The following is a 24,379-nucleotide window of genomic DNA, read 5'->3' on the forward strand; positions in this document are numbered from 1 at the left end:
GAATCATAGGAAAACAGTTTGTTCCGTATACAAACAGATTGAGCGTAACTGCCTTGTTTTATTTCTAACCACAATACCTGTTGACCGTTCTCACATAAATGCTCTTTGGAAGCTGATGGGCACTGTATTCATTCGCAACATCAAGCAACTCATGGTGCCCAGAGCCCCATCCTCACCTGCAGGGATAAATGCCGGCTGCGGGAGCTGCAGGTTAGCCAAAGCCTGCTGGCAGTGGAAAACACCGGGGTTAAAGACTGGGGTGGCACCATTGGTCTTTTCAAGTGCCAATCTCTTTGGTATCAGTTGAACTGCACCAGGCTGCAGGGCCTGTGAGGGAAGGATGGATTAATAAATAGTATTAAGGAAAGTAAAATATGTACTCAAGCCAAGCAAGCAGCAGTTAGATGAGGTCTGGCTTGGGAACCCTTTGCAAGGGTCGCCATTGAGCAAGGTAACCAACTTCAGAGATGAAGCCGTTGACTATATGAGTACATACTCAGTCCAAAACAGAAAATAAACATACAGGGGGGAAAAGAAGCTTTTCTATATGAGTACATACTCAGTCCAAAACAGAAAATAAACATACGGGGGGAAAAGAAGCTTTTCAACTTCACTAATTTAGACAAATTAATGAAGCTGAAAAGGACCTCATCATGTGGGCTGGATGTGACAGGATGCTGTTGACAGCAAATAATCATTTAAAATTAACATCTAAAGGATGCTTATCTACTAACCTATTAAAATGAGATTAGCAGAAGCAACAGATATAGCAGGAAAGAAATTTTTGCCAGTTACAATTCCAAGATAAATGGTATGTAGGTGAAAAAACAGATGTCAGTGGATCAGAGTCTAAAGCTCCAAAATACAAAATTCAATTTATACAAAGATTTCAGGTCCAAACCCTATAACTGTATAGTTCCCAACTAACATGTAAGGAACAAGCAAATGAATGAATCTGCCCCCGCCACCTCACCCAGATACCATAGATAGTTAGCAAAATGTATGCAATTCTCACTTAGAGACTTGCTGTGCATTTCGATATGTATTGTTTGCTTTGTTGTAAGGTTTAATTCTGAAACCTCTTAGCATTTTAAAATCCTTCTTTCATGTCTACAATTCTTTCAAAATCCCACTGTGCTTAAAATATTCAGTCAAAGCTCCCCCTGGATCAGATTCATTGGAGAAATTTGACATTACTGTACATTTTTTCCTCAGCAAATTGCACAGTACTTTAAAAACTTGTCCCGGCAACAATGATTGGGTATGCTGCAAATTCTTAAGGAGACGGGCACACTTATGCTGAGTATCTAGCCTTCCACAAGCCGAAAAGGGGCATGCCATGACCTCCTTATTCCTATGGATAAGAAGGCCTAATGGTACCTCTATTTTCATTTGGGAAACAAATATCACCCCTTCAAGTCTTTCCTTTTAAATGCATACAAGCTGCTTTCAGTAAAGTCAGCCCGAGCTGTGCCCATGAACACGAACACGAAAAATCTCTGCTTCACAAAGCATTTCAACTCTGAATCCTTAAATATATCCTCTGAATCCTTAAAATATAGAAAGCTTAAATTTCTTCATGCAGCCACCTTTGTTTAATCTCACCTCAAACCAATTCCTATGGGCCAGTGTTACTTTACCTTTAAGACGCTGCTCTGATCAGTCACTCAGAAAGGAATTCTATATTGATGTTCAAAAGTACCAGTTGAAGACCTTACTATATATAGTATGTTTAACTCTCTACATGGAAATTTGGGGCTGACTTATATCCATTCTACCAAACACACCAAAATCATCAGAAATAGGCACATACATATGAAGGTCCCATGACTGAGCATTGGACAGGTAGGTACACCATGGCACAGGCATGGCATTCCTTGTACATCCCATGCATATGAGAACCTTTATTTTTAGGGGGCCAACTGCATTCCTCTCCTTTACAATAGGGTACGTTGTTTCTGAACATTATGCCGCCAACAGAAATAATCTAACAATTGGAGGCTTAAATTCTGCATTGAATATTCTGGATACCTTCCTATTTTCATAGCTTAAAATTCCCTCATTCAAAAGAATTTAAGACAAAAAATATTTGGTGAAGTCTTTTTTAACATTCATTAACAAATTCTGCTGTCCAGATCAAGGCAGAAAATAAGTTTGTTCTATTTTGGTACTCAGCTCTTTCACAAGGTATTGGGTTCAGTTTTGAGAGACCAGGGGTACTGAGAAACAGAACAAGTCCAAATTTGGGGTATTTGGCTTAGGGAAAAGACATGAGAATCAGGCTCCTATGAAATAGGGATTGACATGTTTTGCAATAAACTAAGTGTAAGTTCCAGTTACAACAAGGTAGATTTTAACTTAGTATGAGGAAAACCTTCTCAACAAATAGGGATGTCTGAAAATAAATGCATCTCTCTTATGAAAAGGAAAGGTCTCTGTCATGGGCTTCAGGGTCATGGAGGTGATTTTTTTTCCACAGCCGGGAAAAATGAGGTTTCCTCAGGGTTTTGTTCCCTATTGGGGTTATACCCTATTATATGAGGAAAGGCCCAGACTATAAAAGAAATGAATAGCCCACAGCCTATCAAAATAATTGACAGCTGTGACAAGCATAAGTAATCATAATTCCTATTTTTTAACCTATCACCCTGTAGTGTTATGCAAATGTTTTCCTACCTCCTACCTTTTCGTGGTTCAGTAGGACTAACTTTCCCCCCAGATTTACTTACTAGGGCAACTCAATAGCCAGGCCTCTTCTCCAACCATGTAGAAATTTCCCCCCAGCCTTGGCTGGCTGCTGACTTGAAATCGTTAACCTTTGGGAAATCAGAACCTATTTCCACCCAAGTCCTCTGTTTGTGAAAGGCATTAAGGATGTTACCAGCAAAGTGACCATCTAGGCGGCTCACGGGGCAGAAAGGCAACTTTCTGCCTTTTTACGATATTAAGGTTAGTTAGGCTATAAAAACCACTCCAAAATAATTTACTGTTTAAGTTGTGTAATTTACTCTTTCTTAAAAAATGGGAGAAAAAGCACAGTAAGTTAAAGTCATTAGGAAAGATTTTAAATAGTTATCTTTAGAAAGTTTTAGTGAACTAGAATAAATAGGTTCTCTCTTTTCCAGCTTATAACCTGGGCAATTCATTTTAAGGTCCCCTCATGACTATCCAAGATCATGGTTCCAGGATATTAGACAAATTGAGGGACATAAGAACCCTTTATCCCCAAACAGTCGACGAGCCCTGGCCTGTTCTTACCATCGCAGTGGCACCTGAATGGTTCATCTGGTGATGAGCTGCCTTGAGTTTGGCTTGCAAGTGCGCAGGAGGATGAAAGTACTTGCATTTCTCCCGGGAGCATCGACCTTTGATATAATCCATGCAGATGGTCACGGTATTATCACTTGCCTCAATCATGGAAAAATCTGTAGGGTGAGCATAGCGGCAATCGTTCTCGCCACGGGTACAATTTCCGCGCTGAAATTCACGGCAAACCTTAAAGAAAAAAAAAATCACATTGATGCTTGGAAGGTGATTAGCTTTTATTTATTTTGCCAGTGAATGTATAAGAGCAACAGTATACATTCTTTTGTCATCTATTTAGGAAAAATTCTAAAAGCTGAAGGATAATGTCGAGCCATATTCACTATGAGATGTAAACCTAAACAAAATTTCTATTCCGAGGAAGAAAAAAATCCAATCTTCCCAAAGGAAAAGTTTGTCTGCTTTCCTTACATTGAAATGCAAGTATTGTTGAAAACCAGTTTTTAATCCTCCACTTGAGACACAGCCTAAAGTGTAATTAGCTAAGTTTGCAAGAGGGGGTTATTTTGTTAGGGTCCAAGATGTGTCTTTATCACACAGCAATGTGCTTTCTTTTTTTTTTAATTAAGTTATTTATTTTTGGCTGCGTTGGGTCTTCGTTGCTGCGTGGAGGCTTTCTCTAGTTGCAGCAAGTGGGGACTACTCTTCATTGCGGTGTGCAGGCTTCTCATTGCGGTGGCTTCTCTTGTTGTGGAGCACGGGCTCTAGGTGCGTGGGCTTCAGTAGTAGTGGCACACAGGCTCAGTAGTTGTGGCTCGCGGGCTCTAGAGTGCAGGCTTAGTAGTTGTGGTGCACAGGCTTAGTTGTTCCGCAGCACGTGGGATCTTCCTGGACCAGGGCTCGAACCGTGTCCCCTGCACTGGCAGGCAGATTCTTAACCACTGCGCCACCAGGGAAGTCGTGCAATGTGCTTTTTACAAGCAGACTTGTGGACCATGACTAAAGGACATGCACAGATTCCAGTTCAATACATGGCAAGGCATTTAAGGAGCTGCCAATGGAGCTGACTTTTTGATTATTCTAGCAAGTAGAGACTCATCAACGAATACAGTAATCCCACTCTGCAAAGCTGGAGCCTGGCTAAAAGGAGCATTCCCATCAGACTTTCTGTGCCATAGCAAAGGAGATGCACAATCTGCAGCTGGGTACACTAAGACATTGTTTGACCTACTATACAACCGTGCACTTCATAACAGGGTAAAATTGCAGTAATAAAATGTCTAACATTTCTCTGAGGTTATATTCCATAAGCTTAAAATTCAGATGTACTTATTTAAAGCATTCAAAACATTGGGCTCTAAGAATGTCTATGCATAAGGTTAATATCTACCCTATAGGGATTTATATATTTCTACACAAATACCTCCAGTTTATCTGAACGTATTGGTCTTGGACCAGGAGCTCCTGGCAGTGGAAGAGGCGGGCTTCCAGAAATCAGCACAGGTGCATTTGGTAAAAGTTCGGCAGGGACCAGGCCCATCCCAGGATGAGGTAAGTAGGGATTGAAAGCCATGGCAGGATTAGGTACCAGGGCTGGAGTCACAGGAAAAGAAGTCTGTATGTTTAAAAGAGAAAAAAAAGGTGTTAGAGGTCAATAGATTATTCCTATTATTACACAAGGAAGCATTCTTTCTAAAAGCTCAAGTCATATCAAAAGTTACCATTGTATTTTCTGCTTTATTTTTAGTCTCATACTAATTCCCATATAGGAGGAGTTCCTTTTAAAACCACAAATCTCTTTGAGTAACAAATTTATTGGTAAGCTGATAAGCCAAGCCACATAATTTTAACAGTCATGAGTTAAGTAAATTAAATCCCACTGATAGAGTCTGTTCCAAATGTGTTTTCTCTAGCACTTCCATTTTTACCTAAAAACCATGTCACCAACGATATCATATACGTGGGCAATCTGCCTTATCTCCTCACACAAGCATGGCCTTTGCACACAGACTTCAGGTTCTCCCCCTTCATCCCACCCTCTTCCTTCCCTTCCCCTTCCTCACAGTACTGCTTGGCTCCAAAGCTGCTGGTCCTACCATGGTTCCCAACTGCCCTACCGAACACTTGCTTCTTGGCCCACTATCAATTAAGGAAGAAAGCAAGAAGGGAGGAAGAAAGGGGTAGATTCTGAAAAGTGAGAGCTGTAAGAACTTCTTGCTGTCTACCTAAAATGAAATTAGTACGGTCATTTTTTTTAGAGGTCTTATTTTACAAATGAATCTGACTTGCCTAGCCTTGTCTTTATCTAAGGGATCAGATGATGGGCACAGTTTAAAAGGGGGCCCTAAACATGCTACGAGAATCCCTATTAGGCAGGAAGAGATAACAGGATTATAAGGTACATACACCAGAGTATAACTTGTAAAGAAAAGTCTTGGAAATGCAAAGGAATCTTACTGGCTTTTCTATTTTTTTTTTATTAACAGGTTATTTTATTTGACTCAAATCTTATTGTAAACATCACAAAAAATGTTAATCTCCATAAATACTCAACCTTTATGGAGACAACAAAAAACTAATTTAGGCTAATTGAAAATAAATTCTGAACTGACAAATACGTATAATGTATGGTAACACGGCGTAGTTATAAACACTTCACTCTAGATGATACACAGTTTTGTTATTAATTCCCATTTAATCTAAATTGAAATTATTGAAAACTTTTAGTCAAATGTTTGGTTTTTCTTTTTTTTGACATCTTTATTGGAGTATAATTGCATTACATTGTTGTGTTAGTTTCTGCTGTATAACAAAGTGAATCAGTTATACATATACATATGTCCCCATATCTCCACCCTCTTGCATCTCCCTTCCACCCTCCCTATCCCACCCCTCTAGGTGGTCCTGATCTCAAAGAGTTTCACGTATGTACTGCCTTTATTATCTGTAACCACATAATTTATCACTTTACTGTGCTGTTTTCCAGTTTGATCCCTATTTGGGTGTATTTTCTTCTCAATGTGGTCATAATTTCTTTGATAGTTCTCTTGTCTCCCCTATAGCACCCAATATATAGTGAATGACTGATTGATATAATCAATGACATAATTTAAAAATAAATGTAAGCATTTTAATGAATGAATAACACATCATGGTTAAATATAGTACATTTCTAATAGTGACTTTATAAGGTAGGTAGCGCATTGTCACGCAAATGGTGATGTCTCTTGTATTACTAATAGCAGCATTGTTCTTTCTTGCTTTCTTTTTATTTTTCACTAAAAAAATAATCTGTTGCACTGCCACGCTATGCCCACAACTTCTGCTAAATCACATTAATAGGAACAGCTCTAAATGCAGGTAGAATAGAAGTCTATGGAGTATGAAGTGAAGGGCGATCTATATTCATGGCGCCACTCCCTAGTCAGACTTGAAACTTTCAATAGCACAGCCTTCTCCATGAAACCCCTGTTATAAACCACATTCAGCTTGGAAGGAAGGACTTCCCCATTAGCACTCTACCTTAGATGAGCTTATCATTAGCTAACTAGCAAATTAGGAAGGGCAGAAAGAGCATGCCCCCTCCTCCCCAAACTGGCAAGACTCACCAGGGTTAAGTAGAGAAGGCATGGTGGCCAAGAGCTTTAAGAGGAAAGGGGTGACACCAGGTGGCAGCAAAGATGACGGGGCAGTCAGGGAGGTGCTTTAAGCTTTGAGGACAAAAGCCAAGGGCTGACCCAGCCTAACTAGCGCTGTGATGTAACAGGGTATAGGGACATGTCATACTTCTTATGGAATGAAAACTATTGAATTAAAAGGAAAACTTGCAGGTGAGTGAATTTTCCAGATTAAAAAATCATTAATCACTAATAAATAACCGATCAATTAATAATATTTAAGAATAGGGCTTCCCTGGTGGCGCAGTGGTTGAGAGTCCGCCTGCGGATGCAGGGGACACGGGTTCGTGCCCCGGTCTGGGAAGATCCCACATGCCGCGGAGCGGCTGGGCCCGTGAGCCATGGCCGCTGAGCCTGCGCGTCCGGAGCCTGTGCCCCGCAACGGGAGAGGCCACAACAGCGAGAGGCCCGCATACCGCAAAAAAAAAAAAAAAAAAAAAAAAAAAAAAAAATAATAATAATATTTAAGAATAATGTACATGTAAGCAATGCTTCCTATTTATAATAGCTCTGAACTTCTGTATTTTTTCCTTCATTTTGGGGGGGAAATTTCCTGGTTAACTTCTGCTTTCTTTAGAATATGTTTTAACCCTCTCACGTTTGTTACATGTTCCAATTGTATGAAAACAAGCTGAAAATTAAAAGTCTATATAAATAGTGCAAGGGACTTGCTGAAAAAGTTTAGGGTTTGTAAGGTTATACTGTGCCATGTTTAGGTTTTAAAGTTAGTATTGTAGATTTTATAACCATTTTCCTCCTTGGTATAAACTTCATTCTATTACTGTTTATTGAGAAGAAGCAGGTTTTTTAATTCCCAACCCTCGGGCACAGGGAGGAACTCCTGAGTTTCTTATTTATTTTCAAATGGACATTTCTGTTTCTCACCACCACCTCTGCCCCAGGGTAACTACTCCATTTTCATGAATTTGAACATTCAAGGGCTTAGCTTTAGTTAACAGCCACCTGTTATGTCAGGCAGCCTGCAAGTTCACACATTCAATTTTAATAAGCAACTTTAATCCTTCCTATACCTATACTGCAGGCTTTGATGTCAGTTGAGCTAACATGAACCAATTAGTGGGGTAATCTTAATTTTAAAGAAAAAGGTACCTAACAGGTTGAATCTGATTTCTATTTACAGCCTGAATGGTCTGGGCACTTAAATATGTTTCAGATATTCACTCAAACCTAAATTATTTCCTAAATATTTGAAAATATGAGAAAACTTTTCCTCCTAGAACAGGGGGTATGGATTTTCATCTTTCTCTGAGACTTATGAAACCAACAAGAATGATGGCGACAACTGACTATATGAATAAAACGATCACCTAGACAATCATTTACCCTCAATGTCTCTTGCAGTATTAGCTGCTAGGGTAATTCCCGCGAGCTACCAGTTACTTGCACAGTACCTAGGAACTATCAGGGCCTTAGGAAATGCTTTCTAAAATTTGGTGAGTTGCCTCTAGAACAGGGGCACCTAATCTTTTTCGAGTCCTGAACTTCTCTGAGAGTCTGATGAGAGCTGTAGACCCTGTCCACGGAAAAATTCATATGTGCATAAACTGCATCTGATCTCAAGAAGTTCAAGGACCTCATGAAACTCACCCCTGGTGTGGGGTTATGGACGACTTACTGTTTAAGAGCTTGTGTTCTAGGGTAACGGTTGGCAAACCACAGCTCCTGAACCAAATCCAGCCTGCCCTGTTTTTGTATGGCCAGAATGGTAAGAGTGGTTTCTACATTTTTATTTTATTTTTTAAAATTTTATCTGAAGTATAGTTGATATACAATGTTGTGTTAGTTTCTGGTGTACAGCCAAGTGATTCAGTATATATATATATATATATATACACACTACTTTTTCATATTCTTTTCCATTATGGTTTATTATAGGATATTAAATACAGTTCCCTGTGCTATACAGTAGGACCTTGTTGTTTATACATTCTATACATATTAGTTTGCATCTGCTAATCCCAAACTCCCAATTCAACCCCCCACCCCTCCCCATGGCAACCACAAGTCTGTTCTCTATGTCTGTGAGTCTGTCTCTGTTTTGTAGATAAGTTCATTTGTGTCACATTTTAGATTCCACATATAAGTGATATCATATGGTATTTGTCTTTCTCTTTCTGACTTACTTTACTTAGTATGATAATCTCTAGGTCCATCCATGTTGCTGCAAATGGCATTAATTCATTCTCTTTTTATGGCTGAGTAATATTCCATTGTATACATATACCACATCTTTTTTATCCATTCATCCATTGATGGACATTTAGGTTGTTTCCATGTCTTGGCTATGGTAAATAATGCTGCTATGAACATAGGGGTGCATGTATCTTTCCAAATTATAGTTTTGTCTGGATATATGCCCAGGAGTGGGATTGATGGATCATATAGCAACTCTATTTTGTAGTTTTTTAAGGAACCTCCATACTGTTCTCCATAGCGGTTGTACCAATTTACATTCCCACCAACAGTGTAGGAGGGTTCCCTTTTTTACCACACCCTCTCCAGCATTTGTTATTCTCTACCTTTTTAAATGGTTGAAAAAAAGTACAAGATGAGTAATATTTCATAACACATGAAAATTATATGCAATTCGTGTTTCAGTGTCCATAAATAAATTCCACTGCACTCACATGTAGACCTATATAACAAAAAGTGTGGCTATCTGTTTTCTCTCTTGTTACAAAAGTACCTACACAATATCCTCAACTTTGTTTCTTGTCCCACAAAGCCTCAAATATTTATTAGTCATTAAGAGAAAATTTTGCTGACCCTCATTCTACAAGATTCCAAAAAATAAAGCACTCCATCAATTTCTGAAGTAAAGCACTAATTATATAAAAATCTATTGGTGTGCATTTAATACTTGTAGCAAGATTCCATAAGTCGAAGAAGTTAGACTTTAGAAACAGATACTAAAGTATTCCCCAAAATGTTCTTTTACATAGTTAGTAAAATTCATGTTCTTAACTATTTGTTTATAAAACAATAACTACTCAGTGACTAAGAATGGGGAGATAGATGGACTCCTGTAAAGGTAAAATTTTAGGAGCCACCACATTTTGGCCTTAAGGGATTCTGAAGCACCTTTGAATAATAATACAACTCAGTGAAAAATGATGCCTCAAATAAATATGTCTAGTTTACATATACATCTTAGTAACACTGATTTATTACTTAAAATGAGTTAATCCTCAGGCTAGTATAAAGAAATAAAAATTAAATGTTATGCTAAATCCATCTCTGCATCTCCCCACAGCCTAGATCTATTTGTAGTTACTTGAATAATATACAAGGTCAGTTACAAGTATTGTTGGATGAATGCAAGACACTTAAGTCACTTAGGCTAATCCTGGCCTGAAGGCAACATCGTAATTGAGGTCTCCTCTCTCTAAACTCCTGTCTAAAGGTGGATGACTAAGCATTTTCTTTTATAGGATGGTAAACATTTGGTAACAATTTGTTGACTTGATTTTAATACCAGAAAAATAGCACTCTTAACTTTAGCACTCCTAAGACCTTAATTTTATTACTCATTTACAAGCATTTATATAGTACAAAAGGAAGCCCCTTTCACCAGCCACCATGCGTATTTCTATCCTTAGATAATCCCAAAGCACAATGAAATGTATCATTTTTGTTTCCATCAGACTTTACTAGATGTTCACGAGGAGCAAAACTGAATCGTTTTTGTTCCACAGTTTTTGCTTGGTCATGTCCACATTCTCTGAGCGTTGTTCTAGGGGGACGGAAGTGGCGAAAAGGCACACTGCAGGAGGCCCACATAACCTCCAGACTAGTTAATTGGTCCCTCAATAATTGAGAGTGAACTTTATAAACAGATGCAAGCCGATAGTGGTGTTTATGTACTAATCACACTTGTTAATGAATAAGTCAGTGTGGCCCAAGAGAGAGCGAAGAAAAACAAATACATTCAAGGGTCAAAGTGAATAGTTATCCTCACCTAGACCTGGCTTTTCTGACCTTATTAATCATGGAAGTCTCCAAATAAGGGGAAGCATTGAAGGAAGACACGTAGGGGAAGGGTCGATAGATTATTGTGCGTATAAAAGGTGTAAAGTATCGCAAGAAAGAGGGAACAAGTCATGGTTTGGATCTGCCTGTAGGTGGTGGGAGAAGCTGCAGAACAGGTCAGGAATTATAATCCACAGCTGATTCCTAGAGGTAAGGATCTGGCAGAAGGGTAAATGACTTCTTCCTCAGATGGGTGAGGGGATTTTAACTTTGCTCCTGCGACGTGAACAAGAACTGCCCTAAAAATTATTTGTTGGTGAATCACTATGTAATAACAGTGACAATTCAATTAACTTTAGTATACCACTAGGAAAGAAAAAGTATTTAAAAAATCAAGTGGTTACCCAGTTTTAACAACGGGTATGAAAAAAGGAAGGGTTTGGGGGGAGGGGGAAATGGCAAGAGCTGAGAAAAGCAAAGAACCCACAGGAAGCCTGGAGACTAGAGACATCTCAGTGCAAATCCAGGATAAATGGATGCAAAGGGTTATAATTATCAGAGGTTCAACAAAACACCACCACCACCGCCACCAAAACAACAACACAAACTAAAACAAAACCTTGCATGGCTAAAATAAAAATACTCTACGGAGGAAAAAAGAAAGCCCAAAGCTGTAAAAATACGGAGGATCAGGTACAAAGCAGAAACGAAGGGTATCACGAAAACATTAATCCACCATTTCACTACTGTTAGATCATATACTCCTAGAGGGTAGAGACTGTTTCTAATTCACCTTTTAATCCATCTCTTACCCTTATAAATGCCTGACACAGAGTAGATGCTCAAGAAATATTTAGTGAATTGAGTCAAAAGGGATTCCTAAGCCATTGATTACTTTTAGGTTTACCAGTTAGAAAAATCCAAATCAAAAATCACAAAACAAAAGAAACACTCAGGGGTCGAAAGTAGTGGCAGAGAGATTGAAAAATCCATCAGTTTTGGTCTCTGCTGGGGAAAACTTTAAGCAGAAGGCCACTCCCAAACGGTCTTTTGAAATGCTAAACAGTATGAGAGGCACAGAGTACTGTATAACACATACACATGCATGTGCATATGCACGTACACACCCCCACACATATGTATGTGTGGCAGTGTTTAATTGGAGTGGCTAAATCATCAGTATCAAAAGGTATCCGATGAAGAGTTCCGGGAAAAAAAAAATGGTTTAGTGATACTACAGACTGAAATATGCAACTTCTTATTACAAAATGTGTGGTCCCAGGGGACAATTGAATTGCTAATGTTTCTGATATCCACAGAATGGTTTAAGAGGGGAGACTAGGTGAAGAAGGTTTTCAAATAATATTTAGTACATCTATAAAGATTATTATGGCAGATTAGGATTATTTGGGGGAAAGATTATTATCAGGTGGGGAGGGCAACCACATTTTTTCACACTAGGTCTCCTGATGGCCCTCTCAGTGACAAACCACTGAACTCTACTGATCTGAGCAAGAGGATGGTGATAAAAAAAATATCAGCCTCTCTAGGTGAGATTGCCAAGCACTGACTTTGTTTCTCGTTGCTGTTGTGATTTTTTATCCTCCGTCAGGGAAAACGATTTTCACAGATCCTCCCAACTTCCTGCCTTCACCTCACTGGTGATGAACGGCAAGCCACGCTGAGGTAGCTGCTGGAGCTTAGACTGTGACCACGAGCAGGAAAGCTAATGGGCCCACATGGTCTCATTAGCACCAGCCTCTCACCAACTGAGCTAACCAGATCCAGAGGAGGACACAAAATGGGCTGAGAGGAGATTACATTTTAATTTATCTCCTGGGAATATATGAGGGAGGACAAAGGGAGAGTGTTGAGATTCGTCACTATCAAAGAAACTGCGCACTGTAAAGGTATCATGAACAAATGCCCTCTGTTTGACAGCAAAAGTGTAGGACTTTCATTTCACTTTAAAAAAAAACAGATTTCACATTGTATATTAAGCCGAGTTGGGGCAAGGCAGCAAACCTCCAGCTGGTGTGATTTACTTTGCTTTACTCTAAAAGGAGCTTTAAGCTGTGTGACATGCACAGCCTCGGGAAAGGACCTGAATAACTACTCTACTTTGGACAAGTAATTGCAATCAGGAGTGAATCCAGGATCTGTGGGGCCCCAAGTTTAGGCCTTCAGAACAAAGGATACACAAATATCTTTGGCAAATTTTACAAACACGTTGTAAACACATTGCTACGCCTCCTCCCAAGGCCCTGGCACGACACCACGCAAATGAGGGGCCCTGAGCCTTCACTAACCTCAAGGTAAGCCTACACCTGGGAACAATTTGTGGAACAAATGCATAATATTAGGTCTCAGTTGCTATATCTAAAAGTAAAATCTTTTGTAATTTTTTAGAAAACTTAGTAAAATCTTGATAAAATTTTGCGCTTTTAGCATGGTATCACTCCAAATACTCCTGTGATATGATCTGCTCAACCTCAGTCAATGTGGAATTTCACATGATAATGACAGTCATAATTATATTAAGAGCATATTAACCTTATAATTACATAATGCCTGTCGTCCACTGACTTGAACATTTTGCAAAACTCACTTTACAAAACACCGAATGTCACCACATCGAGATGAAAGACGTAAAGGTCGTCATTCATCGTTTCATGAGTAGGTAAACTGAGAAACTCACTGAAGAATCTTCATTAAAATTCACTAATTTCCGTACTGACCATGAGACTGGTAATCTGGAAAATGGACAGAATTTCCTTTTCCATTAAATCTACAAAATGTCTTGCTCACCTTTTTAATGATAATTTTTTAATAGAAGAGCCCTGACAACAGGGAGATAGCATATATACTTCAGTCAATCAAACTAGTTTATGTGAGCTAGAAAAACTATAACTCTGGATGAATATGCAAAATGTAGAATGTATCTTGGTGAGGGAAGGATATTATCCTTTCATCTTTAACTACAAAATCATTTAACATTTTCAAAAATTAAAAAGTAAATACAGGCTTCCCTGGTGGTGCAGTGGTTGGGAGTCCGCCTGCCGGTGCAGGGGGCACGGGTTCGAGCCCTGGTCCGGGAGGGTCCCACATGCCGCGGAGCACCTGGGCCCGTGTGCCACAGCTGCTGAGCCTGCGCTCTGGAGCCCACGGTGCCTAGAGCCCGTGCTCTGCAACAAGAGAGGCCGCCACGGTGAGAGGCCCGCACACCGCAACGAGGAGTGGCCCCCACTCGCCGCAACTAGAGAAAGCCCGTGCGCAGCAACGGGGACCCAATGCAGCCAAAAATAAATAAATTAACTAATTAAAAAGATTTTTTAAAAAGTAAATAAATATTTTGCAATTTTACTTCTATTCACTTAAATCTGTCCCGGTCCAAAGTTGCATAGAGTAATATAATATCTTAGAGGTCCTATTTAAAGAAGAAAAACATTCAAAACACGGGAGCCTAAAAATACTGAAATTATTCACTAATTAGTATATCTCCCTTCCTCTTATCTACTGCAACTTCCTATTTTTCCCCATTTGGTCCTGAAGTGTTACATCACCTTCATTCCTTACTATATTAATGTCAGACAGACATATAAGCTTGTTTCTGAGGAATATATTTGGTAAATAGAATTGTAAAAATGAAGCAAAAAGGTGAGGAGGGTCCAGACAGACATCAGATGATTCTATCTGTGATAAAGAAAAAGACTGAAGTCCTGTGTTTATAGCCTCTGTGGTTTGGAACACCATGACTTGGCCACAGGAATGCAAGTCATGAAAAGCATACAGCAGACCAGAGGACTTGGCACACCGTGATGGCTGATCCAGTAATCTCTGCATGAATCATCAGGTGAATACACCCAACTGGGTCAAGTTTACCTGCGTGTAAAGAACTGCTTCCATGTGAATAACCACATTCAAACAGAGAAGCAAAAGGAATTTACTAGATATAGACAGGTCTAGATTATACAAAATGTCTGAGCCAAAAATATTTTTAATAGCCTTATAACATCATATCCACCTTTTACATGCATATATTACATCCAGCAGTGAGAATCCTTCCTTGGAAACTTCTTTCTGTAATGAAGATTCCAAGTCGTGAAAAGACCTGAAATTTTGAAACATTAGCTTTGCTTGAGAGTTGGAATCCAATGTGTCTGCTTGCCCTAAAATTCTTCTCCAGTGTTCGTGTTTGCCTCTTAATTATGCCAAGGGGAGTTCTTAATTGTACAATTTTTTGCTGTGAACATCAGCAACTATCTCTCTTAAACTGCACTGAAAAATACTAGGGAGTCACACCCTTTGCCTCACTTGCTAAACTTCCTCAATAAAGCTAACAAGAGCTTTCTGAGGTGGAATTTTATACGTGCAAATGTCAATTCAGACCTGTTAGATACAGTGAACAAACTTGCCTGCTACAGTAAGCATTCCACCCAAATTGACTAGGTGTGGCTTTTATTCATAGTTCAGTCACACTGAACAGTTCTGTTCTCTAGCTACATTTAGGTTGACATTCCCTTTATCTGGGGGCTTATAATAAGCAAAACATACTCAATTTTCCAAAAGCAGATGTGCTCTTCTGTTATCCTAGAAACAGATCAAAGTGTGCTTTGTGGGAAGACCTGAGGTTCAAGGCAGTGATACCAAATGGGTCTTAATATGCAGCCAGACAGACAGCAGGACTGGAAATTTAAACAGAAGCTTGAATATTTTAGAGAAAAGAATCAGATGATCAGGGCGGGAGGGGGGGTGTGGTTAGAAGGGATAGAGAGTTGTTTGGGGAGAGTAGGTACCAAGGAAATGAAGTAAAATTATATGTTACTTCCATAGTAAAATCAAGATCCATAATAAAGAACAGTTCTTTGAAGTCAGACTGGTAAATGTCACTTAAAATTGCTCACACTAGCTCAATTACAACACGCCCACAAGGCAGCTTTCTAGACCACAAAAGAAGAGCATATCAAACATCTCGAGGTTAGCTTTTTGTACACATAGTAAGGACAGAAACCAATCTTTTATCAGTTTATCACATCACAACAGCTACTGTTAAATAATCTACAAGGTAGAAAAGCAATTTCCAATTGTTCCCTGGGGTCTTCTAAGCAATGTCTTGTGATATGCTATAAAATAAATTGTATTGCTGTGAGTCATATCAGTCATATTCTGCAGCCTGAAATTACCCTCATTGAAGAAAAAAGGGAAATGTATTCTATTATAGAAAGCATGGAGGATCAAAGCACAAGAGGCTGAAAAACTCAATGGATCTCTTATTGGACTCTAAAAAGCCACTCCCTAATCAATAATGCATGAAGGGTTGAGACTTGGCATGGAGATACTTGACTGGAGGCTGAAGGGAAGATGAATGAATAGTCTGCCTTCTGTCTTTACCCCTGTTTTACCCCAGGCCCTTGTTCTCTGATTCCCTGAAATAGGGTAGTTGACTGATGTCCCTTGACCTATGAAAAAATATATGCTCCAGCTGTATAGGAAATGCTGGGCTCAGGTGTGTGATAAAATCTGGCTCCTATTCTTTGCTCAGTCTGAAATTGGGACATCCCACAAGAGGCCAAGAGTAGTAATGGTGGGTAGAAGTCTCCCTTGCTTTATTCCCCATCTACTCACATTTTCTGGACTCACCAAGCATATTCATTTCTCTGTGGCTTTGTTCATACTATTCTCAGTATCTAGAACACTTTCTCTTCCTTATCCCTTCAGGAGTAAGGACAAACTGAAATACTTCAGTGTTTGAAAGCTAAGGACAGAGTTTGAAGGAGTTCAACCATGTAAAATATTACTAAAGATCAAAGAGGAACTCCAGGGTGACCTTCTGGGAACAAATTTATCAATGTAATTAATCAGCACTGAATTCCAAGGCAAATGTTTTTGGCAAATGAATAGTATAAAACATGAAATCTATTTATTCTACTTAAAATTTTCTAGACATTCTGGAAAGAGTATCATGGTACAAAATTTTAGTGACTTGTCAATGCCTCAAGCACCTGTTTTTTGTATTATCTATAAAGAGGTACCAATTAAGGGGTGCCCTATCTATACAGACATCCTTGAATTCTGAGAAACAACTTTCTAATGAGATACACTTTGCTGAGAGCAGATTGACCTATTCCCACATTTTTGTTGCATCTAAATACTATAAACATCTTTCAGTTTTCAGTGTGTTCATTATATAGTCACCAATGAAGTGGGTTACAAAAAAGAAAACATAAGCCTTTCAAATTAGTATCCGGATAATGATTAAAAGGAAGTAGGCCAGCTGGAATTAGAATGAGACACCATGGAACTAAATTTGAGACCTGGAAGAACTCAGTAGACAGGGACAGTTTTCAATTCCCCCTTAAAACTCTAAGACCAACCTACAACTTTATATTTTAAGGTATCAGGACAAGATGAATTCTCCGTAGGACAAAATTACTTTTTAGGTGATCCATTTAAACTCACTGATCCACACAAATACTAGACATTGGTCTAGAATGACGCCAAAATATTATTAATTTCAGCAAAGGGAAACTGTGGCTAGATTAAGTTAAAACCCCCATCAACTACCTGGCCAGTATTCCTCAAGACTGTCAAGGTCATGGGAAACAGGGAAAGACTGAGAAATGGTCGCAGACCAGAGGAGAGAGGGGAGACAGGATTCAAATAAATGCACTGTGGTATCCTGGATTGGACACTGGAACAGAAAGGGTACACTAATGGAAAATCTGGTGAAGTCTGAATAAAGTCTGGAGTTTAGTTAATAGTAATGTGTAAATGTCAGTTCCTTAGTTTTGACAAATATACCATGGAAATATAAGATATTAACAGTGGGAGAAACCAGGTGAGGGGTAATATGGGAACTCTCTGTACTATCTTTGCAACTTTTCTTTAAATCTAAAATTATTTTAAAATAAAAAGTCTATTAAAAAGTAACAACAAAACTACCATCAAAGAGCAAGGAAATTTGTTTGAATTAATATCCTAAAATTAAAAGGGTTATATGTAATAATAATCAAACTTCTTCCTCCTCTTAAAATGTCCCTGCTCCTTTATTAATGTTCTTCTATAAACTACATTCATGGTTCCTGCAACCCAGGTTTTAAATCCAACGCACCTGATTGCTCCCTTCACATGCACAGCAGCTTTGTAGTGTCAATTACCTATCAGCCTGCATCCTCAATCCTTTGATGACTAACTTCCCTGTCAATTACCTATCAGCCTGCATCCTCAATCCTTTGATGACTAACTTCCCTGTCAATTACCTATCAGCTTGCATCCTCAATCCTTTGGTGACTTACTTCCCAAAGACCCTGCAAGGTTATTCCAATGTAGATATATATCCTTAAAAAATAAAAGACATACATATGCAATTTTGAAAAAAGCAGCACTGTGACTTACAAGTGATGGCATTTGACCATTTTGGAACATAAACTGCATCTGCTGGGCGAACATGGCTGCGGCAGTCTTTTGTTGAATCAGATTGTTCCGTCCATTAATTTCCAGCTGCGTCTTTAAATGCGGAGGAGGGTGAAGGTACTTGCAGTTCTCTCTAGCACACCGACCCTGAAAATGAAGGATTAGATGAATTTACATGAATATTTCTAAAAATCTGGTGTGGCTAAGAAAATAAGAAAAGTTTATTAATCTCTTAGCATATGTGATGTACTTATGTATATGTCATAAGTACTTTACTTGAATGAATGCATTCAGTCTTCATACAAGGCCCCTAAGACTGATACTCTCATAATCTTCATCTTCCAGGTGAGGAAACTGAGACTGAGAGAAGCTTGCACAGCTAACGTGACAAAACCAGAACTAAAACCCAGTTAGTCTGATTCCAGAACTTATTCTCTTAGCCACTTTGCTCTGCTCTACTTTGATACGCATCAACTTATGTTTAAAATATAAAACATTAGGAATAGTGTATCATCATAACATTACAGATTTATATAAAATTTTCCCAACATGATACATCATGCATGATAAATATGATTTAAGGTGTGGATCTACATATACAATCAGGAAAACTGAGGGAAAATGTTACATATATACACATAAATGTATCTTAAAACTTTTAGACCATTATTCTGGATAATTTTGGCTCTAAAGTTTTTTCCTGAATCCATACAATGTGAGAAACATCCTGAAATCCACTGATATTTTGTTAATCAAAGAATAAATCTCTACCTTCGGGCTATGCTGTTCTGTAGATTCCAGGGGCACTGGCCCTGGATCACTTGGATAATTGAGACCAAAGTGTACTTGGGAGTGTCCGGTATTCGAATGTTTTATGGATGGTTTAAGCACTTCCAGACAGGATCATATGTCAGTCCTGTGGAACCAAACATGCGTTTGGTATTACCTAAATGCTGATATGGCTGATAATTATGATGTTTACTATGCGGTAGCAAAGGATGTCACTGAACAGGTATTTATCACATTCTCAAATGTGACCTGTTGTGTTTGTTTAACTCTTGAGCACTGGGCAAAGCAGCTAATGATTCTCTCATTTGGATTACTAAGTCCGCCATAATCCTTTTAAGATAAGCACAACTGCAAGCCATTCTTTTTCCCACAGTTGCTAAGATCCTTCATAGCGCGTGAGCTTACTGGAGGGAGGGGTGGGAAAAAAAGGCAACTTTTTTTTGAACCCAAGAGCACAAGTTGCTAGGCCACCCGAATTCCCAGGAGAAAGTCAGTTAGTTCATCAAGTGTTTTCAACACATGCTACGAATTTTCCCTATGATGCCTTAACGGATTATGCAATCACTTCTCCATATTTAGTTATCTTGTTATCCAAGCATTCCTATAATTTCACTGAGAATCAAGGTGTGTCCTTCAAAATTTTAGAGAGTTACCTATAAAGCAAAACCAGATGCACTGCAACTGATCTTTTAAATATCAGATCAGTGGGATGAGGTATCTCTTTTATTTTACCTCCCCTGGCAGGAAGCTGAGCATAACTTAAGCTTGAGAAGTCAAGGAAGCCACTATTGTTTTCCGTCAGGCTTGTCCTGTTGTTTCTCCAATTTGATCAAATTTTTAATCAAATTATTTATAAAATCAAATAATACTTTAGTTTCAATGTGCCTTTATATTTCTCTGGAAATCCTGGAAAAGGAAGAATTTATTGGTAGTAAGAGTTGAGGGTGGTATGAACCCAGTCTTCCTGAACTCATTAAGTAGCCTAGGAAACAGCTACATAATTTTAGCACATATAAGGACTATAAGGAAATCCTTATATGCGCTAAAAATTGCGGTAATGGAGGGTTGCCCCCAGTAATGTCCCCCCTAAGAGAAAACATAAGCTTCTCTTTACACCTACTACAACCTGCATCAAAGCAAAGATAGTCACAAGGATTTTAGTTCCCAGATTCTCCACCCTCCACCCAGTATAACTTGGATTATCTGGCTCAGAATTAACAGCTCAGGGGAAGTAGTGACACTTGGTGGCTTCCAGAGCCAAGCATGGTAGTTTATACTTCTGGGGTTTCTCTTTTCCTCCCACACCCTAACGTTAAAGGTACAGTCTTAAATCCTCTGCTCTCCTCCTTAATCTCTTTCCCCTGGAGAAATGAAATGCTGGTAAAATTTCATCTCTCACTGCAGTTGCTCAGATCTTAAATCTCTCTCTCTACCTCCAACCCCTCTTCTGAATTTCAGGTCTTTTTATCACTAACTGCAGCTGCATTTGGAAATCCTGCCCCCTAACCAGGTCTGAACAACTTAGTCCTGACCTTCCTTCTCCTTAGACTATCTCTCCTCTTGCTGCCTACTAGCATTTAGGACCATTGCTCCAATTCCCAGGCTTTGGGACAGTTGCATAGCAGCCCTGAAAAAAGAAACCAGGCACCTGCTGAGCAGGATTGCCTTAGGATCGCAAACCCACCTTGATAGCTTTCCCAGACAAGTGGCAAACACAACCATAAACATTTAAACAGAACACAATTTGTAACCCACTCCTTGCGCCCCCAAAATTAGATGAGGACTCTCTCTTACATTCAGTAATTCCAAACAATAGATCAGTTTAAAAAAAAAAAGGAAAAGGAATACCTTAGGATTTTTGCCATTTGTTACAGTTTAGTTTTAACGTCATTTACACCGAATGTAATCAGAGAGGAGAGGAGAATGGAAGGGAGTGAGAGAACATGGTGTATGTGGCACATTTCCTGCCAATCTACAGGTAAAGAATTACTACCCGCCTTTGTGCTGTTACGTTACTGTCCTTTATATATAATAACTTTTCTTAAGCTTTTTCTTGGGAAACTAATGACATTTTTACAAATCAAAAATGGTACACAGAAATAGAAAAAAAAATTACACTTTAAAAATTACATCAAGTTAGGCTATAAAACTAAAGTATGGAATATGAGGCAGCATAAGATTTTTTAAAACTTATTCATCTTAGTTATGAGATTTTACTTGATTTATAAAGCATTCTCTTTTGAAGGACAGGATCCATAATTTAATTCTATAACAGTGCAAATGCACAGCAACACTACCTTACCAGAGACTGCTTCTTATGGTAAAGAAAGCTTATAAAGAAAAAAAAAAACCCTGCATTTTCTATCCAAACAATAGATGAGAACAAATAATTTAACATCCATGTTATCTGTGGAACACAATATTTCAAAAGAAAGCCAAGCCCCTCAAGTTTTTTCAAAACGACTTTAGGATTCAGGATAATATATTTATATGCACAACACTTGGTGACAACAAATCTCCCCTGTATTCATTCTTCAAGAGGCCCAAACTTAATTATAGGCCAAAAATACTTTAATTGGAGTTGGGGAAATGGTGGCAAACTTTGCTCTTGACCTTTGCTAACGTTTGCTTTTAGTCCTTGGAGGGGATTAAGGCTTTGGTAAGCATGTATGAATGGGACGGGGTGGAGGCTGAGGAGGGATCTGCCCAGCACAGTATGTAATCACTTATTGTTTTTGTCCTTTGGAAAACCAGCGACTATGGAGTAGAAAGGTTCCAATGTTTTCCTGAGGCCTGCTAAGCACTCTTGAATGGGCCACAAGACTCCCTATCACATCAGGTCTATAACAGCCCAGAAACTATCTTGGGCTGAAAAAAATCACCCATTGTGTTTCCCAAGCCAAGTCAATGTTGTCCAAGCCCTCCTTCTAGACCCACAGGTTCAGAGTTGCCATGTGCTCAGTGCAAAGTAGGAGACCATGTCATAAACGCCTCTAAATGTCGTACCCATGAAAATTGCCATCCACTGGTAGAGCTGGCTCTATCCTAAAAACAGCAGCTAAGGCTGGTCAAGACATGTAAACCTCTCTCCCTCCCCTCCACAGACACACAAAATTAAAGCATTGAAGAGATTAGAGTGCAAGCTCATTTAGGCTCGCCTCAATTCCACTCCTTTTCCATTTCCTTTGGCCTTAAAAAAACACATCATTCTCATTGGGTTTTTCACGGTGATACGGAGTCAAGAAAATAGCAAGGCGATTCAATGGGAAAGTGATTCTCTGCTGAAATAAGCACTACTATATCTATGAAGCTTCCCGCTCCCCTTTCCCATCTACTCTCTTTGAAAAAGCACCCAAAAAGCAGCAGGGGAATAAATGACCAATGAAACTTCTGAAATACATTGGCATCAAAAAGTTGATGACAGACAAAGGAAAAAGTTGCAGAGCATTCATAAAACCTCTAAACTTCAATCTATTTCCTTTTTCCTACCTTCAGGCTTTTCACAGATGAGCACAAAGAGTACTTGACTGAAAGAGAAAAGTAGCATTGTAGAGATTCAAATCCCACCTAAGTCTTGGGAGGTATGAGAGTGAGAGTCTGTCAGAGACAAGACTTCCCAGGCACTTGGTGGTAGAAAACCCCTGTGAAGTGTACTTTTTTATGTTCATGAGAGAAAGCTCTACCAATTATCAGAATAAGAAAAGGACCCCAGGAAGCTGAAAATTACCCTTTGTCAGTCACCAGTATATTAACAGGAACAGCTGTGTGCAGAATGACTTGCTTCTTCAAATACATTAGGAATTATGGGGGGAAAAAAGCTCTCAAATACAGTGGTAACTGGATTACCTTTTCAAAGACACCTCACTGCTCTGCTAGGCTATCAAGAGTTAAAAGTTAAATGTTAAATAAAGGCAATGAAGAGATGATTTGATTTCTATGAAAAAATTATTTCATTTTAATGATCATGTGTTAAATGAAAAATCCTCTTGATTATACTGCCCCACTGAAACATACTTACATATGCGTACACATGGCTTCTCAGAGGAAGTAACAGTAATTTTAGAATTACAAATGATATGTAGTAGGTTGCCTGGTTCCTACAACCATCACGGACCTATTAAGGGCTAGGAACAATCTGAAATGGCTAAAAGTGAGGCAACATGAACATAAACTGAGTATTAGCCAGATATCAGTATACTAACGGCAAATTTCCCACTTTCTTCCTCTTAGAGTTCTGTCTTTATAAAAATGGATATCCTCCAGTATTGTACCATATATGAATACTGATATATATGCACAAAAAGCATCCTTAAAATCTTGCATACAACTTTTAAGTTAAATTTGGGATGCAGACAAAAAATCTTTTTAAAAATGTCTTTATTAAACCATTTCCTGAGTTTATTGAAGGCAAAATTAATGAGCCAGCCAAGCACTCCCCCAATTGCAGTCAGCACTGCATCTCTGCTGAACTCTGCTTTCCTTTTTTAAAATTTATTTTATTGAAGTATAGTTGATTTACACTGTCGTGTTAATTTCTGCTGTACAGCAAAGTGACTCAGTTATACATATGTATACATTCTTTTTCATACTCTTTTCCATTATGGTTTACCACAGGATATTGAATATATAGTGCCCTGTGCTGTACAGCAGGACCTCGTTGTTTATCCATCCTACATATAGTTTGCATCTGCTAATCCCAAACTCATGAACTCTGCTTTCTTGACATGCCATATACACATATACAGGGCAATGACTTCGGTGCAAACCAGACACCAAGTCTAAATAGGTAAGAAGCTGGAAGGAGGGCAGAAGAATGTTCTCGCCTATCTGCCTCAAGAAATGTTTCAGATGGCGACCTCCAAAAGACGAAGGGAGGAGTAGGCTCAGCAATCACACCATTGTTCTCTGCAGCAGCCCGCTAAGATAACCTGATTACCAGAATCGGAACATTTAGGGCTGAACCGGATTTTAAGGAACATCTGTGCACTTTTATCTTACAGAGAAAGTGAAGGCCAAATTGATGAGATGGCTTGTCCTAAATAACAAGCAGCTCAGTAAGGACAGAAGCCAAGTTTGCAGACTCTCACTACCCAATATGGATTTTCAGTTCAAATGACTCTCTGTAAAGATCTTCCTGAACCCCTCTCCCCACCCCACCCCCACTTCCCTCTCCCTCTTTTGTGTCTCCAGGCGCATCCTGTACTCCCTTTTATCATAGCACTTATCACTGTGTACATTGATACATT

General features: G+C 39.0%; 1 protein-coding gene across 7 annotated transcripts in view; it reads right to left on the reverse strand.

The window, feature by feature from the left end:
- MBNL3 (muscleblind like splicing regulator 3) overlaps positions 1 to 24,379 on the reverse strand; it is a 131,800-nt gene that overhangs the window by 14,933 nt on the left and 92,488 nt on the right. For all 7 annotated transcript variants that reach the window (XR_014292572.1, XM_082610866.1, XM_082610868.1 and 4 more), the window contains 4 exons: positions 18,327 to 18,491; positions 4,688 to 4,879; positions 3,259 to 3,495; positions 177 to 327 (listed from right to left, as the gene is read on the reverse strand). Coding sequence is in view for 6 of the 7 variants with exons in the window: in XM_082610865.1 (XP_082466991.1) it covers positions 177 to 327; positions 3,259 to 3,495; positions 4,688 to 4,879; positions 18,327 to 18,491 (745 nt within the window). In the remaining variant the exon portion in view is untranslated. The remainder of the gene's footprint in view (positions 1 to 176; positions 328 to 3,258; positions 3,496 to 4,687; positions 4,880 to 18,326; positions 18,492 to 24,379) is intronic.

Source organism: Mesoplodon mirus (genome assembly GCF_964341445.2).
Source record: "Mesoplodon mirus genome assembly, chromosome: X".
Taxonomy (NCBI): Eukaryota; Metazoa; Chordata; class Mammalia; order Artiodactyla; family Ziphiidae; genus Mesoplodon; species Mesoplodon mirus.